The sequence below is a fragment of the Folsomia candida genome, unplaced genomic scaffold (assembly GCF_002217175.1).
Source record: "Folsomia candida strain VU population unplaced genomic scaffold, ASM221717v1 Fcan01_Sc004, whole genome shotgun sequence".
Taxonomy (NCBI): Eukaryota; Metazoa; Arthropoda; class Collembola; order Entomobryomorpha; family Isotomidae; genus Folsomia; species Folsomia candida.
Window position 1 is genome coordinate 4,828,263 of NW_019091196.1, and position 18,439 is coordinate 4,846,701.

Sequence of the window (18,439 nt, forward strand, 5' to 3'; positions counted from 1 at the left end):
AACTTGTTTGAATTTAGCATTCGACTTCCAATAAATTACTGAGTGATTTGTACACCGGTTTAATAATTATTATTTTAACGACATAGCAATTATAGTTAGATTGTCAGATAAAATGTCTAGATGTAATTGCAGAAATATTTATTTGTATTTTACTACACACAAAAAAAAACACGAAAAACATGATTGAATTTCGTACATTACAATACTAAGCTTAGAAAGAAGAAATGATATAGCGTTTGCAAAAATAGAAATTTTCAGATTTACCATAACTGATTGTAATGCCGCATAACAAAAATTGTTTGTGTTTTATCCGCTTATAAATATTTTATAAAGTAAATCTTTGAAAGTTGGGGTAATAATACATAAATTTCAAATAATCAAAAATCAGTAAATTTTAATTTTTAATTAGCTACAACATAAAAAATATCATTTGGGTGATTTACACACCATTTTCGTTAACTTATTTAGCTAGCGAGATTAAAGACATTTGTCAGATAAGGTATTACGGACTTGCGAAATTATAAAAATAGTTTGAAAACAAAAATTATAAAAATAGTTTGAAAACAAAAATTATCGGAACTGATTTCATGTCCTGTCTTTCGCAAATTTCATACTAATTAAATTTATGATCGATTGACACTAATTTGTTCAAAATCAGAGGGCATATTAAAAAAATTCAAATTATAAAAAATATGCTTACGCTGGGAGATCTCCATTTTGAGTAAAATTTCGTAATCTTTTTCCATCGCTTGACTATAAGCAAATAAATTGCATATAAACAGATAAATTGCGAATAAATATTATTACGCAAATCAAGTTCACTGCTTATCATTCCAGAAGTGAGACTGATAAAGTGCAACCTTATCCTCGCAGCCTTGCAGCCAAATAAAATCGCATTACATTACATGGCATTCCATTCCATGCAAGTAAGTAAAAGTTGCGAGGAGAAGAAGAAGATTTCATACCCGGAAAGGAAATCGATACAAGTTCCCGAAAGCATCCCCCGAAAATTCGGTCTTTTTCGGACGGTTGCTCTCTTTTGGTCCAATTCTCTTCTCTCTCTCTCCCACTTCCACACGTCCCGTTCTGCATACGTACGTATTTGTATGTGTAGGAATGGGAAGCAAGAGTGAAAGTGAATGAGTGGTGGTGAAAGTTGTAAATATACTGAACGGAAAATAGGACGGGATTTTCAGGTCAGGATTTTCTTTCGCTTTCCCAAGAGGAAAAATTTGTAATAAAGTGGGTGCAAGTGTTTCGAAAAGGAGGGCGGGAAATATGTAAATTGTGTCGGAAATTTTTTTAAAAAAGTTGGAAATTTTTCGAAATAAGAAACATTTAGCGATATGATGATTAAGAGGGTGGTGAGCGGTGTGGGAGTTTGTGGGGGAGGGATTAATTGTTTTTGAAGGGGTTAGGAAATTTTGAATTATGAAATTTTGCAGTGGGGAATTTGGAAAGTGAGGAATTTTGAAAGTGAAAGTTTTCCCTGGTAAAATTAACTGCTCAGATTTACATATTTAAGTATAAAACTGACTGAATAAACAAGAACGGACGACTTTTTAGTTATAATGTGTATTTAAAGTGGGAGAAATATTAAACAATTTTGAAACCGGAAACTTTGGCATTGGAAATTTTTGAAATCAGAATAATCTTCACTTTTCAAATTTCCCTAACTAAACAAACTCAACCCGGAAATAGTATTCCTGTAACGAAGATGTGCTTCTAAAGTGTTTAAAAAGTAATTATTTTTCGTCGCGATTTTTCAAAATTTTGAAAAATCTTTCCATACATTCCTGACCCAAATTTCCTTGATTTCCGTGGGGGTGAAGTCTGAGGGGGGTTTATTAACTAATTTCGTGCTTTGTGTATCGGGGTCGTCACGATTGATCGCGTCAGGATGTACCAACCCCACGCGGGTTGCTCGTCGTCATCGTCATCCTCCTCGAAAAAGCAGATGATGCAGCGTCAGTTCATCGTGGACGATGAGAACGCCCCGATAACCATTTCCCTCCCGGAAGACTCCCTGATTTCGGTCCAAACCAGCTCAGATTACTTACGAGGGCCCAAACAGGACGATTGGTGCGAGGATAACGCATTCTGTATTTATCCCATCGTTCAAACGGTAAGGACAAAAAAATAAGGGTTAATTTTTTTGAAATTTGTTCAATTCTCAAAATTAAATACAACATTTTGAGGGGAATTTTGCTTTTCGAAAAATCAATACATTTACAAAATTTTACAAATTTAATGGCATTACACAAATTATTTAGAAAGAAAGGAGAACTCGTCTATAAATTGTCTATGTAAAGATTTACAAATTTACACGATTGACTTAATAAAATCCGTAAATTGGCTAAATTTTAGACAACTTTGCAAAAAGTTAAATTGGAAATTTGTGTTGTAAAATTTGTAACATTTTGACGTCGTTTACAGTTAAACAGATTTATTTAATAACCAAGCTAAAAGTTAGATAAAACATTTTCGGGATGGAAATTTATCGAGAAATTTGTAATATCATTCGGTTAACCTAATTCGAAATTTGTAGTGTAGTTAATATCCGTAAACATGATTTTATAAGCTCAAAATAAAATCAGGTTACAAATTAATTGAAGATTTTACAACATTTATAACTGAATTTGTAAAATTCTGACGTCGATTACAGGGAAAAATATTTATTTTATAACTTCAATAACCTTAAGGTCATATTTCAATTTCAATTTAATCCATAAATTGATATTCAATTTAATCCATAAATTGATAAACGTTTCGATAAGCTTGCTAGGATTATGGTTAAACTTTGTTTAATTGCGAAGATACAAAAATACTAACATTTTTTCTAAAATCTGCGTAAAATTTGGGGACAATGTCGAATTAGGATCTGGAAATTGATATAATCTAAAGTATAAAATTATCAATCTGAAATTTTGAAAATTTAAAACGTTGTGTGTAAAGATTTTGCAATAAAAATGGAAAAATTGAAATTTGTAACTTCCTAATAATTTCAGTCACCTGATAAACGTTTTTTGATAAGCTTGCAAACATTACAGATTTAAATAACTTGCAAATATTACACAGGTTTCATTTAATTAAAAAAATTAACACATTTTAACACATTTCAACATCCTTTACAGTTGACAGTGAAGAATTATTAAATTTATGGCCTTAAACAAATTAAAGCTATGGTATTCTGTTTCTAAGTTTTTGTTACTATCATTCGATTCACTCTTAAATTTGTAACATAATCTGCGTAAACGCGTCGATAAGCTTGGATAGATGCGTTCCGGTTAACCGTCGTATTTTAAAATTTTGCACATTTTGACGAGATTAAAAACGAAAATTTTAATATAGTTTTAATAATTGTAAAATTATCACTGGGAATTTTGTAATCGGGTAAATTCTATAAACTTACAAACTTTTACAGAGAATAAAAATCTTGTTTCAAATTATACAGGTTTTTATCGCTTTGAATTTCATTTTAAAATTTGTCAACTTTTAACGTCATTTAGTACAGTAAACAAGATTTATCATATTGACTAAAATAATTCTTAGGTAATCAGAACCTTCATGAGAAATTTCAGTAATTTATGTTATATATACACTACAAAACTGGTATTAAATCATTACCGACCGGAGTATATATGTGACTCTACCGGCACTGGTATTAACGGGAATTACCGTTCAGTAATGTTGCGGCAATGAAAAATTTACCACTCTGGAACAATTACCACCAATCTGGTAGGAAATTATTACCAAATCAACACCAGTACGGAGTATCTATGTAACTCTACCAGATTTTTAACGGTGTATTTATGCAAATTATTTAATTCACTCTGAAACTTGTAACCTGGTAATAATCTCCATAAACTGATAAACGTTTTGATAAGTGTGGGAGGATTCCGGTTTAAGAATAGTATTTTTAAAATTATCACATTTTGACGGCGATTTAGGCGAAAATTTTAATATTTTTGAATTATTAAAGCATCACTCAGAAATTTGTAACCCAGTAAATTCCTCAAACTTACAAACGCTTCCGACACTAAAGAAAATCTTGCTTCAAATCGATTTGTCGTGTGCAAACTTGCAAACGCGTTCGCACGCTTAAACCGGGGGATCATTTTGGATCTTTTTTGGAAATTTCGAAAATTTCCGGGAAATTTCGAGCATGTCTGGTGTCCGTATTTACAGGCGTTGGAAATTTCCGCGATTTTCTTCCCCCGTTTTCGCAGAAATCGAAATCCCGTTCAATTTATATAAATTTGTATCGTTTAATTTTAAATTTGTCACATTTTAATGTCGTTTATTACACTGAAGCACATTTGCTTCAGTAATTTAAACAAGCTCCATTATATATATATATATACATATATATATCCATTATATTCCATTATATATATCCATATCATTTCAAGTGTCAATAATTCCTGTTGTTATTATTCGCTCTGAAATTCGTCGCAATTGCAGTAAATTGATAACCGTGTTTCGATAAGCGTGAAAGGATTACGGTGAAGAATAATTCACAATCGTGTTTTAAAATTGGTCACGTTTTGTCGCCGTTTAAAGCGAAAATTGTAATATTTTTTGGAACAAAAAAATGTATAAATTATCAGTCTGAAATTTTTTACCCAATATATTTCCCAAACTTATCAATATCAACTCTTTCGACAAAGAAAAATCTTTTTCAAATTATATCAATTTTTATCGTTTTAAATGAATTTTTCAATTTGCCACATTTTAACGTCGATTACATAAGAGAATCTTTGTTTTATGGCGTTAAATAAGTTAAAGATATGGTTCATTTCGTTCGATAAGTTTTAGTGATTAATGTTGTTATCCTTCAATCCTAAGTTAAGTACTAAATTCTGGAATTTGATACACGTTTCGATAAGTGTTAAAAGGATTCCGGTTAATAATTGCATTCTAAAATTTGTCACATTTTGTCGACGTTTAAAGCGAAAATTGTAATATTTTTTTAATCAAAAAATGTATAAAATTATCACTCCGAAATTTTTTACCCAATTATTTCCCAAACTTATCAACGCTTTGGACAAAGAAAAATCTTTTTCAAATTATATCAATTGTTATCGTTTTAAATGTCATTTTAAAATTTGCCACATTTTAACGTCGTTTACAGAAGAGGATCTTTTTTTTTGGCGTTAAGTAAGGAAAAGATCAAATGACGATGGCTTTATAAGTTTCAGTATTTAATGTTGTTATCTTCAATCCTTGTTAATACTAAATTCTGGAATTTGATATACGTTTCGATAAGTGTGAAAGGAATTCGGGTTAACAATTGTAGTTTAAAATTTGTCACATTTTGACTGCATTAAGACCCAAATTTTAATATAGTTTGAACAGTTATAAAATAAGCAGTCTGCAAATTTGTAACCCAGTAAATTCTACTGTAGAATTTCTACAAACTTACAACGAATAAAAATCAATCTTGTTTTAAATTATCGCTTATTTTAAAATTTGTCAACTATTAACGTCGTTTATTACAGTGAAGAAGATTTACTTATTGTTGTAAATAAGATACATAAGTTGATCCAATCTTCAATTTGTAACGTTGTAAAAGTCTCCATATTTTTTCTTGAAAATTTCAGAACTCCATAGTTTCAATGTTGACTTATTCCTTTCTGAAAGTGGCAAGATTTCCGTTTCCTTGTGCAATTAAAATTTTGCCGAGATTATTACCAAGTTACAAATATCAGTGTGAATCGGGCCATACTTTTAGGATTTGTTGAAACAGATTAGAATTTTGGCATATAATCAAGTAAAAGTAACTAGTCGTCACATCTGGATTTTACGTTATGCATGAAAAAATAGTCTTCGATGTAAACGACGTCAAAATGTGACAAATTCAAAAAAATACTGAGGCAATCCGCACAGTCATTGGTAGCTTTGTAAACTCCGTAAATTATATGAAATAGTTTTGCAAACTCAAAATGTTTCAATATATTTCCCAGTAAAACTTACAAATGCAATCGCCAATAATGAAAAATCTTATTTCATCTTGTCAAATTTTTGAAATTTGTAAAAATTTCCTTAAACTGATAAACGTTTCGATAAGCATGGAAGGATTATGGTTAACATTCGTGCTTTAAAATTTGTCAAATTTTTAGTCGATAATTTTATTAGAGTTTTAAGAATTTTAAAATTTTCACTCGGAGATTTGTTAAGAAGTAAATTCTACAAACTTTCCAGTATTTCTTTAAGGTACCACAAGAGGTTGAATATTTCAATTTTTTCTGGACTTAGCAACATAATTTTTTAGAGAAAATGAGTCAAGACATGAAGTACGGCTCCGTATAGCAACAAGGGCATTGGGGTATTTTTAAGAGCTCCCCGAGATGGAGGGGGTGGACTTTGAGGTCATAATGGTTGTTATTTGGAGTCACTATATATTTCTGCAGGGTGCATAATCGGTTGGTGGGCTCATTTGAGTCAGGTAATGAGATGTGAACCATTTTTGTCCTCAGAAATATAAAATAATAGGGAGGGGCAAGTATAGAAATGCTATTTGGAAAAGTATGGAAGACAATACGGAAATGAGACCCATTATGCTCCCCATGTAAAACTATTTCGCACAATGTGGGAGTCGTCCCACATTTGTGCTCCGTATGGTTTTGACGCTAGGAAGTTTTAAAAAAAATTCATCATGTTCGACTATTTTGGCTATAAATACGGAAGTATAAGTAACAGCAAAAGATGACATTTGCCAAAATTTAGAGCAGTATATTTTTTACAAAATTTGTATTTGAACCAAATTTCTACCTACTATAATTTCTGAGAAAATTACAATCAAAGTGGGTGGCATAATTCCTTGCCAACTCTCTTGTGGTACCTTAAGCCTACAAAAAATCAAATTATTTTTACAAGTTAAACAGATTTTTATCAATTTAAATTTAATTCTAAAATTTTTCAAATTTTAACGTCGTTTACTGTGAACAATAATTATTATAATTTTACGGCTTTAAATAAATAATAGGTATGGCAGATTAGCTAGACAAAGTTCAGTAATTTCTGTTATTATTATTCGATTCACTCGGAAATTTGTAACAATCTCCGTAAATTGGTAATCGTGGCGATAACCATGGAAGGATTTCGGTTAAAAATATTGTTTCAAAATTTCGCACATTTTGCACGAAAATTTTAATGTAGTTTGAAAAATTTTAAAATCATCACTCGGGAATTTGGAATGCAACCGAGTAAATTCCTTAAACTTACTAGTACAAGGAAAAATTGTGTTCCAAATTTAAGTTTTTAATAACTTGGTTTTAAAATGTCACATTTTCACGTCGTTTATTAGTGACCAATGTTTATGTTAACTCGTGAGATATATTACAGATAAGTTGACTCTTTAATCCGTCTCCGGTCACTTTGCATAATCCCTTTTCAATAACTGTTATATTGCAGAATTTTTATCCCATAAAAGTCACATGGTATAAACGACCAGTTTCCATAATACATTTTCTCATAATTGTAACAAATTAATGGGAACTGATTAATGAGAACCAAAATCGCATTGGTTGGAAATATTGTTGATGAGAGCGGTCCAAGCAACTACCCGTCGCAAGCGTTTCTCCAATGTGAGCTAGAGATGACCGTAGACCTTGGTGGCTAATTGTCACTTAAATAACTCGTGCCTACTGAAACTGATAAAGAAACCCTACTGAAAACTTTAATACTGGGTTTTACTTATTTATTTGCATGAGCTACTTTTAATGAACAACAATTAATGAAGAAACAATTAACTTTGTTCTTCCTCTTGTTAACACTACTTTATACAACCACCTTCTTCCTCTGTTACTTTCTCTTAACTGACAAAATTCTCTCCAAAAATGCCCAATCATACCACACCGCGACATACAAAATTATAGGGAAATGTGAGATTCCTTCATTCTCCCACCTCTTTTACAATTAACATGAGTAAAAGAACAATTACAACTAAATTCATAAACTCATAAAATAAAACTATTTATTCCAACTTCCATAGCGGCTTGGTATGGCGATTTCACGTCCGCTCCTGGTTTTGTAGACGTGATCTCCTTCATTTAATTCTTCTTGCTTGGTACTCTCTTTAGCGTTATCTTTGATCACTTGTGTGACTTCAATTGATTTAGGGTGGGGTACTTCCAATGGGCAGAGACGCTGGAGCGGTCTCAATAATGACCCCAACTTGGTCTTGACTTTGGCAACTCGGACATTTCCATCTCTACCTGGATAGACTTCCAATATCCGCCCGAGTGGCCACTCGAACCTTTTCTTGTTATCCTGCCCCACCAGCACGACGTCTCCGACCTCAGGCGTAGGCGTCTTCTTCTCGCTTCGGTGTTGGACTAGGTTGGCAAGATATTCTTTGCGAAATCTTTCCCTCAAGGCTCGCTTCAAATTTTGAATCTTCTTATAACTTTCTCCAATCGTCCGTCCGACAATCAGGTCATGTTCTGGTAGACCGGCGACTGGTAAGTCTTTCATAAACATGGCTGGAGTTAGAGGAATGAGATCCTCGTCGTCTTCCGTTAATGTGGTCAACGGTCGATTGTTGATGGTGTATGAGATAGACGCCATACAACTTTCCAACTCCTTCCTGGTCAGCTTCGCCGTTCCCAACATTCTTCTCAGCAATTCTTTTACACTTCGAACAAGCCGTTCCCACCACCCTCCCCACCACGGTGAACTGGGAGGATTTAGAGTCCAGTTGATTTTCTTGACTTGCAATAATTCTTCCAATTTGATCCAATTCAGCTTCTTCATTAAATTGACGGCGCCAACAAAATTGGTTCCGTTATCGCTGAAGATGTTTGAAGGTCGCCCAATCAGACAGCAAAATTTCTCCAAAGAATCCAAAAAATCTTCACTGCTGAGCGAGTCTACGATGTCCAAATATATACCGCGATAGACAGCACAGGTATATAAAACAATCCAAAGTTTCTTCCCTCCCTTCATCACTAATGGTCCTGCGAGGTCGACTCCCGTAGTTTGAAATGCATACTGAAGATCGATCCGCTTTTGAGGAAGGGGGGCTGGTTCACACGTCATATGCTTGGCAGTATGACGACGACACACGACGCACTTCGCGAGAACACGTCCTACTGTTTTCCTTCCACTTGGGATCCAGTATCGCTCGCGTAACTTCCCAAGAACAAACTGAGTCCCAGCATGACAATTACTCATATGGATATACATAATTAATTGATGAGTAATTGGGTCAGAATTTGGCAACAAAATTGGGCTCCGAAATAATATTGAGTCTTCCTTGTAGGTCAATCTTGTCTTGACATGCCATAATCCATCATCTTGAATCTCGACTTGAATATTCCCCATCACTGGTGACTTTATGTTGTAATGTCGTTGTTGAATGCTTCTCACGACGTCCAATTCTGCAGCTCTCATTTCACTCATGATGAGATATATGCTGGTTGAACGATTCTCTTTCTTATTTCTCGCATTGTTGATGAATCGTCTTATCCAACCAGCTACACGAATGTTCTTCAAATATGTGGAGAATCTTGGGGAACTGGGGTCGACAGTGGTCACCATCATGATTTCACACTTCTTCAGCTCCTTCGCCACTTCATCTTCGTCATATTTCAAATTTTGTTGAGGCCACTTCTTCTCATCCTCGTATAGCCATCCCAAAGCGATCTTGTAATGCTCTGATAACTTTGGGATAGTTCTCTTCTGACTGGGGGTAGCTATCCACCAGGTCTCTCGCCCTCGTTCCTTGGGGAATGCACTGGATCAAATATTGAAATTTGTCCGAATCGTGTAGACCATCATCCTCATGAATTTTCTTGAATTGCGCCCACCAGCCCAGCCACTCTGTCAACTCTCCATTGAATTTCTTCAACTGGATTTTCGGCAATTTGTAATTCTTCTTGTGATCTGTATCGGTGTGAACACTGGCGTAACTATTGGTACTTGCTGGTGGGGTTGATGATGCACATCCATTTGCCAATACCATCTCAACACGGACCTTGATATTGGAATGCTTTTCTATATACTCCATAATTCTATTGTTTTCATCTGCATAGGCTGTTTCTTCTGCGAATTCGTCATCAAGAATCGCATCCAGAATTTCTTTGTCGAGCTCGGCGACTTTTTCCCGAACTTGCTCCAAAACAGTCATCTTGCCGTAAATGAAGCTGACATCTGGTTCTTGTTTCCCCAGCTCGGCGTCCAACTCGTTGATCAATCTTGTCATGGTTGACCGCTGGGGTGTCCTCTGCTTTTTCAGCCGATCCATCTTTGCTGGTTGATGAGAACCTCAAAAAACAATCCAACAAAGGGAGACAATTTTAATTATCAGTTCTATTTATGACGCCAAACTGGACGTTATAACCTCGACTGATCTCGTATGCACAAGATAGGGCCCTCAACGAGGCAATGCAGTTTTTTATTAAAATCCTGAATCCTCCAAGTAGGTCAAAACTAGTTTGATATCACCTGATTTTACCCCGAACACTCAGGGTGGGGTCCTCAAAAAGGCAATTCTTGATGATATCCTTTCCTTGTCCTTGCTCCAGTTCCCGTCGACGCCAGCGGCTTTATTGTCCGGTCAAACTGGTCAGGTCACTTGTCTTCTGGTCGTCTCTAGTCTCGGTGGGACCTCCAAAATGATGAGAGCGGTCCAAGCAACTACCCGTCGCAAGCGTTTCTCCAATGTGAGCTAGAGATGACCGTAGACCTTGGTGGCTAATTGTCACTTAAATAACTCGTGCCTACTCAAACTGATAAAGAAACCCTACTGAAAACTTTAATACTGGGTTTTACTTATTTATTTGCATGAGCTACTTTTAATGAACAACAATTAATGAAGAAACAATTAACTTTGTTCTTCCTCTTTTTAACACTACTTTATACAACCACCTTCTTCCTCTGTTACTTTCTCTTAACTGACAAAATTCTCTCCAAAAATGCCCAATCATACCACACCGCGACATACAAAATTATAGGGAAATGTGAGATTCCTTCAATTGTAGTATATCAACTTTAGTATTATAAATTTCAGCAATATTTATTAACCTGATATCTACCTTGCAATTTTTGAACCTCAAACTATCAATGTATCTGATCTGCCTACAGAATTTCGACATATTTCCACATACTTGAATAAGAGACCCATTACAAATGGTGTTCATTCAAAAATGCTAAACCTCTACAGAGTTATTGGTACGACGAGTGGAATTTTCAAAACGTGTGTAACAATTCCATAGAATTATCGGACGTCGTACTCAAATCCAACGTAGGTGTCATGGAAGAACTCGGACATTTTACTGAATCACTTAACTATTAAATATTTTTATCGGGTCGAGTTTGTGAAAAGGAAAAGATGAGGAGATGAACGAGTGGTATGGAAAACCACGGTATGCAAAACGACCTTGTATGCAAAGTGACTGTTTAGGTTAAATGCGTTAGGGGATAATTTTGTATGTAAAATGCGTTATGCAAAGTGACACCAGACCCTTTAATCATATTACCGTTTAAGTCATCATGAAATTTGTAACTTGATAATAACCTCCATAATAAAACTGATAAAAATGTGGCGATAAGCGTAGAATGATTCCGGTTAAAAAGCCTAGTTTAGTATAAAATTTATACTATAAATTATAATTTTCACCCTTAATGCGGTAAAAATGTTAGAAATTTTAAAATTCGATTTTTAACTGAAATCTTTCCACGCTTATCGGTTAAAAAAATAGTTTTAAAAATTATGAAATTATCACTCGGAAATTTGTAACCCAGGTAATTCCAGAAACTTACAAACTTTAAGCGAATAACGAAGACAATTTGGTTCCAGTTTTATAAACTTTTATGGTTTAAATTTCATTTTAAAATTTGTCACATTTTAACGTCGTTTATAGCGAAGAACATTTATTTTATAGCTTTAATTTTTTCAAAGATCTACGAGAGCTCATTGATAAATTTGTGTGTTTTTTTTTGCTATTATTATTCAATTCACTCCGAAATTTGTAATAATCTCCGTAAATTTATAAGCGTTCCGATAAGCATGTAAGCTTGAGATTTAATCATTTTTTAAAATTTGTCAAGTTTTGACACCATTTAGAGCAAAAAAAATATATTAATTTTTTGGGTGAAAATAAGTTTCAGATCAGACTTACATCACTTCTGTTTTTACTAAAAGTAAAAAAATAACGTTTCCACCCAATTGCATAGGCAAATCAGGTTAAAAATGTGTCGTTAATTTACACTGGTCGAGGATATCTGTTTATTTTTGTAAAATACTTTTACAAACTTTTTTAAAAAATTTTTTATAACTTTTTTCCACAGCTAGTAAGTTATTTAAGCTAATCGATTCAATGCTAGGTCAAAATCAAGTCAATTTTTTAGAGAAAATTCCATTGGGATAAGTTTAACGATTAAAATAATTTTATTTTTTGTTGTAATATAAGGTATACGGAGGCCAGCCACCCACCATAAGCCACCCACCAAAAGCCACTCAACAAAAGCCACTCCCCATAAGCCACACTAGGAAATAGGCCACCCCAGGAAAAAGCCACTCACCAAAAGCCACCTTCCATAAGCCACCGTAGGAAATAAGCCACTTCTAGAAAAAGCTACTTTTGTCATCTTCATTGATAAAACCTAGTTCAAACAATTTTGCGGGGCCTTTTAAGACATTATTCACTGAAAGTCACACACGTAATATAATTTCGTGATATATTATTGGTACAAACAGTCACAGAAAACGAGGATTAAGAAAAACAATCGAGCGAGAGACTGTATTGAGATTGTTAAATATGAAATCAGCTATTTAACATTACAAATTTTAGGAATGTGAGAACGGTTAGGGCAATGGGTTATAAGCGTAATCCAGTATTAAAATTATACCAAGCGGAATTCACATATAACTGAACTAAAGTGGTATTGGTAAGTAGATAATACCGTGCAGTAATAATAGCTCGGTATTAAAGTTTTAATATATTGGTATCAAATTTTTACGGACGGGGATAATTTTAATATCAAGAGGTAGTAATTTTAATACCGAGAAATCAATATCTGTATGACTTATACCAGATTTGTCAAACTGTACACTCACATCCCAAATTTTAGCTGAGGTTGAAAATATTTGAAAATATACGTCAATTTCGGTGCTCCGAAGTCTCAGGTCATACCAAATTTTAGCTGCGTACAACATATTTCATAAATTTGCGTGGATTACTCTATCGAGTCCCTAAGAATTTGAATATTAAATTTCCAGCTTGTGTGGTAAACACAAGGACTAAGCGTAGTCCAACCCCCGGTTTATTAATAAAGATGATAATTATAAGAGTAGCTATTTCTAGAAGTGGCTTATTTCCTACGGTGGCTCATGGAAGGTGGCTTTTGGTGAGGGGCTTTCTCCTGGGGTAGCTTATTTCCTAGAGTGGCTTATGGGGAGTGGCTTTTGTTGAGTGGCTTTTGGTGGGTGGCTTATGGCGGGTGGCTTACGTCCGCAAATCGTAATATAATAATGTAAGAAAAAGATTGATTTTGTCTAATTGCATTCACGAAAGTCTTATTTCGATTGGCAACTATAGTTTAGTAAATATTGGAGAAATTAAGCATGAGGCGATTCACGCAGGCCTTGGTAACATTGCAAAATGCGTATTTTAGAATGCGTATTGCGTATAATAGACTGACAAACTTTTACAAAATTTTATTCATATTTCTTAGGAAAATTAGCTCCCAAATTTTTGTAAACTTGCTCAGATCTCTTTATTTTGTAAAAGTTTGTAAAATTATTTTACAAAACACACAGCTTTTACAAAATTACTAAGGACTCCGTGAATTTTTTCAATCTTCCCAAATAAAAATAATGGATAATTTTTCAGTAAAAATTTTTTTCATAATGTCACAATTTGCCAAATTCTTCTCACGTTTCTAAATCAATTTTCAAAATTAAAATAACTGGGTAAATTTCCCAAAATAATTTTTGTGCAAAATTATTTTTCGAATGTCGTCAATATATATATCGGCAAATTCTGCTCATGTTTCTAAATCAATTTTAGAAATTGTGCGAACGATGCGCATCATTGTAAAAAAAATCAATTAATTGAAAGAACAACTGTTAACGAAGCAAAATCAATATTTTTTTTGCAGCTGATCGGATTACTTGATCTCGGAGCTTTTTACATGCAGTGGAAACTTATCAAAGTGAATAACGAGGAGAAACCGGATGTGAGCACACACAAAAAAACCAAAAGAGAAAGTTCTCCGGAGAAAGTTGAACTATTTTTTACCCATGTTTTTTTTCAGCCGTTGGTATCTTTCCCTGGTCAGAATATCGTCTGTGTCTCATTCCTCCTCAGCCTCATCTTTCAAGAAGCGTTCCTCTGGTTGGAGAGGGTAAAAATTTTAGAATTTTTAAGAATTTTGAAAATTTTTGAAATTTATGATAATTGATTTTTTTATTGTCAGGATTCCAAGCGCACCGCAATCTATGCCACGCTATCTTTCATTGCATCGATTTTTGTCATGAGTCTGGTTTGGTTTTATCAAGAACAACACGGCCGAGCGTACACTGGAGGAGGTAAGATTTTTGGGGAATTTGTTTATTTATTTTTTTATTAGTTACTTTGGAAAAGTTGTGCGATTAAAATAATTTTACTTTTTGTTGTAAATACAATAATTTTATGAAAAAAGATTCATTTAGTGTATTTACTTGTCCATGAAAGTTAAATTTCGCATCGCAACTATCTAATTTAGTAAATATTTATTTAGTCACTTTATGACGCATGGCTAGGCAACTTTGTAAAATCAGTACGTTTCGGAAAATAATTTCTAAACTTATATTTTTAAGATTGGACTCGGAATTAATTAGAGTTGATAACCTTTAACGCATTTGTAAATAATTATTTTTATTCAATCAGAATTTACGATTAAAGATATTCAAATCCTCATGATCATTACTTAGTACTTAGTAAGTACTACTTACTACCGACTTGGTAATAACGATTTTTTTTACCAATTCCTCGCCTGAATTTAAATTTCTCAATTTCTGACAGTTTTGAATTTATTTAATACTCGATTTCTTTTGTAAGTTTACAGAATTTACGGATTTTACAAAGTTCCCAGAGACTGTCAACTAAATATGTGAATTGACTCATTCATTGAGCCGATTCTGTATGTAAACATTTTGTAAAGTTCACGAAAATAAATAATTCTCGATCTTTGGAAATGTATCTTTTTTAATTTTATAAATAAGTTTCCAGCAATTACTGGGTTACAAAAAATTCGTGTTGGAAACTATTTTTTTAACTAGAGAGAATTTCCAATATTTTTTTTTTCTTTTTTTTTCAGGAACTGAGGCGAAAGTACGAGGGCTGTTTTTATTTTTCCTGTGGTTGCTGTTTCTCGTCATCACGATCGTCTACGCTGTCCGACTGACCCGTCTCACTTATCACATCTCACAACGCGAGAGGTTCTCCCGATAAGGTGAAATTCGTAGATAAGCGTCTCAACAAATCTGAGACAATGGAAGCCTTGACGGCTTAATTGACCAGTTAGAGTAATTAATACAAAAAACTTAATAATCATGAATCGTACAGAATTATTTGTAGTTGAGTGAGAGGAATTCACGCCAAGTTTTGTAACCGTGTAAAAAATTTGGAACATTTTTTATCACAAAAAAGATGAGATGTGCAAACTTTCAAAATTTGACAAGTTGGTTTTCCTAGATTTCGATATGACGCGAAAATTTACAAACTTTGTAAAGTTAAAAAATTCTGCGCAAATTAGAAAAATTTCATCAACTTAGAAACTTCTTAATTCCAGAAAATCAAGTTCAAATGTCACCAAAATTTTCGGAATCTAGACAATCAGGCACAAATTTTGTAAAATACCACCAAAATTTCGGAATCCTAGAAAATCAGGAAATTTTGTAAAATACCACCAAAATTTCTGAATTCTAGAAAATCCGGCGCAAATTTTGTAAAATACCACCAAAATTTCTGAATTGTAGAAAATCCGGCGCAAATTTTGTAAAATACCACCAAAATTTCTGAATTGTAGAAAATCAGTCGCAAATTTTGTACAATTTTGTTCCTCCAATTTTTTTACATGGTTAACAAAGTTGGCGTGAAAAAAATGTGTCACGAATTTTATAAGGCTCTGACTTCTTTAAACTTTAAACCTTTATACAAACAAATAAATTCGACAGGCTGCAGGCATTCTGGAGTTTTAGAAAAAGTTGGTGAAAGTGAAAATAAAAATTTATGCTTTTAAAAAAAACTGTTTTCTATTTCCGTTTTCTATAAAACTTTGTATACTAATTTTTACTAATTATAATCAAATATTTCCCATAGAAAAAAATATATGTATAGTGAAAAAACTGGCTCAAAATTGACTCAAATAGGAGAAATCTACTCTAAAATGAAATTTCCAATACTCACCTGGATCTAATCGTGAATCGTGATCAATTTGGTATTTAATTTATAAATAAAAAAATTGGACGACAAAAAAAATCTAGAAAAATTCTGTAAAAATCTATCAACTTGACTTTCTCTGTCTCTATCAAAGTTTTATAATTTTTTGGTAACGGTTTACTACCCAACGGAACAGTAATAAATAATTGCACAAAAAGTCAAATTTTAATCACATTAATTACTGGGTGCCACCCAGTGGGTGGTAACAAATTAGGCATTTTTGTACAATCATTGTTACTGCTGTTTAGTAATAAATCATTATTGTGAGCTCAGTTGCAATGTTTTTTGAAAATTTATATATTTAACGCGTGAATTTTTGGATGAACTCGAATTTATAATTGTACTGCAATTAATTATTTAAAACTTTAAAAATAATACTGTGAACGAATTTAATGAATGGTGAGTGAAAGTAGTTTAATTTTCTCGTATGAAAATCGAAATGTGAAAAATTGACTCATTTTTCTGAAGAATCAGATTCTCCAGAAACCTTTGAGGTACTTTCTTTCTGCCAAAAAATCATACTCTGAACTAAAAAAGGCAAGTCACGCAGGTCATTGGTAACTTTGTAAAACATGTACTTTTTTGTAAAATGTTTTACAAACTTCTACACACAAAGTAAAGAGACGCCCTTTCATCTGAGTAAGTATACACAAATTTGTAAGCTAATTCTCCTCAGAAATATGTACAAAATTTTGTAAAAGTTTGTAAGTCTACGGAACTTACGGATTTTGCAATGCTACCAAGGCCTGCGTGAATTTTTTCAGAGTTTATGGAAATTGAACAAAATCATCTCCTAAAAATGAGCCAACTTCCGATTTTCATACGAGACATGGAACCGTTCTAGCATTACGTGCATCACGAATTTGTAGTTTTTGTGACATTTAGAAACTCATTGGTACTTTTTCCACTCGATTTCGACCACACACGTAATTCTCGAGCGGTGGCTGATTACTACCTGTAAATAATTAGTCGACGAGATGAGATGCGAGAAAAATAGCAACTTTGTGAACTCTGGCCAAATTAGTGTTATTATTAATACATTAAATATATACACGTATTACAGTACACATAAATTTACAGTATACGGAGTAACAGAGGAGATCCAAAAATAATGCTCTCTGCCCTTTTAATTAAGTCGTAATTAATTAATAATTAATTAATTATAATTGTAATTATAATTATGTGAACCTAAATTCCACCCAAACAAACCTACAGAAAATAATCAACGAAATCAACAGCATTAATTAATTAATTAAAATTTGAACATTTCAATTAATGTAAATTATCATCAATTAATTTAATTGTAGAAAATATTATAATCTGTAATTAATTTAATTGTAGAAAATATTATAATCTGTAATTAATTAATTGCAATTATTTTTTATTTGAATTTAATTACCGGTGTTCAAATCACTCAAACAAAAAATATTTACAAGTAATGATCAAGTAAATTAGTTAATTATCAAAATTAAAACTTGTGTGCTACATAAATTTGAAACGAATAAAAAACTGAAAGCATTTAAAGCATAATTTTTCTAAAAATCTTATCGTGTAATTATTGCGCTTGAATTTGTCTTTGTATGATTTTTGGTTTAAAGATAGGATCACATTTTATTTACAGGTAAAATTAATCAGCATTTTGTAGTTTGGCAAAATTCTGCAAATTTTGCAAATTTTGAAGTTAATTAGGAAAACAAAACCTGGACACGAACCGGCAAACAATTTTTACCGATAACAAGAATTGTTTGCGTAACTCAAACGAAGCTATTTTTACCGAAATCAATAGTTTTAAGATAAGGTTACTCTGGATTTTCTATACAACCGTTACCCGTTCGTTACCGCTTGTGTTGGTAAATCCCAAATTGGTAAATTGGTAAAAATTGGTAGCATATTTTTTCACGACCAAAATTTGATTTACGATTTTTTCCCTACACACAAAATACTACGATTTTCACTTTATAACGAATATTAATTAGTAATTAATTCATAGTTCGTTACTTAAAGGTTTA

At 32.9% G+C, this 18,439-nt stretch overlaps 1 protein-coding gene across 1 annotated transcript; it reads left to right on the forward strand.

The window, feature by feature from the left end:
- Positions 1-1,245: 1,245 nt before the first annotated feature.
- Positions 1,246-17,625, forward strand: LOC110848972. Its single transcript, XM_022096345.2, has 6 exons — positions 1,246-1,413; positions 1,702-2,125; positions 14,107-14,184; positions 14,263-14,352; positions 14,425-14,536; positions 15,307-17,625. Exons 2-6 carry the CDS (start codon positions 1,901-1,903, stop codon positions 15,438-15,440), a joined length of 639 nt encoding a protein of 212 aa, XP_021952037.1. The 5' UTR covers positions 1,246-1,413; positions 1,702-1,900; the 3' UTR covers positions 15,441-17,625.
- The last annotated feature ends 814 nt before the right edge of the window (positions 17,626-18,439 follow it).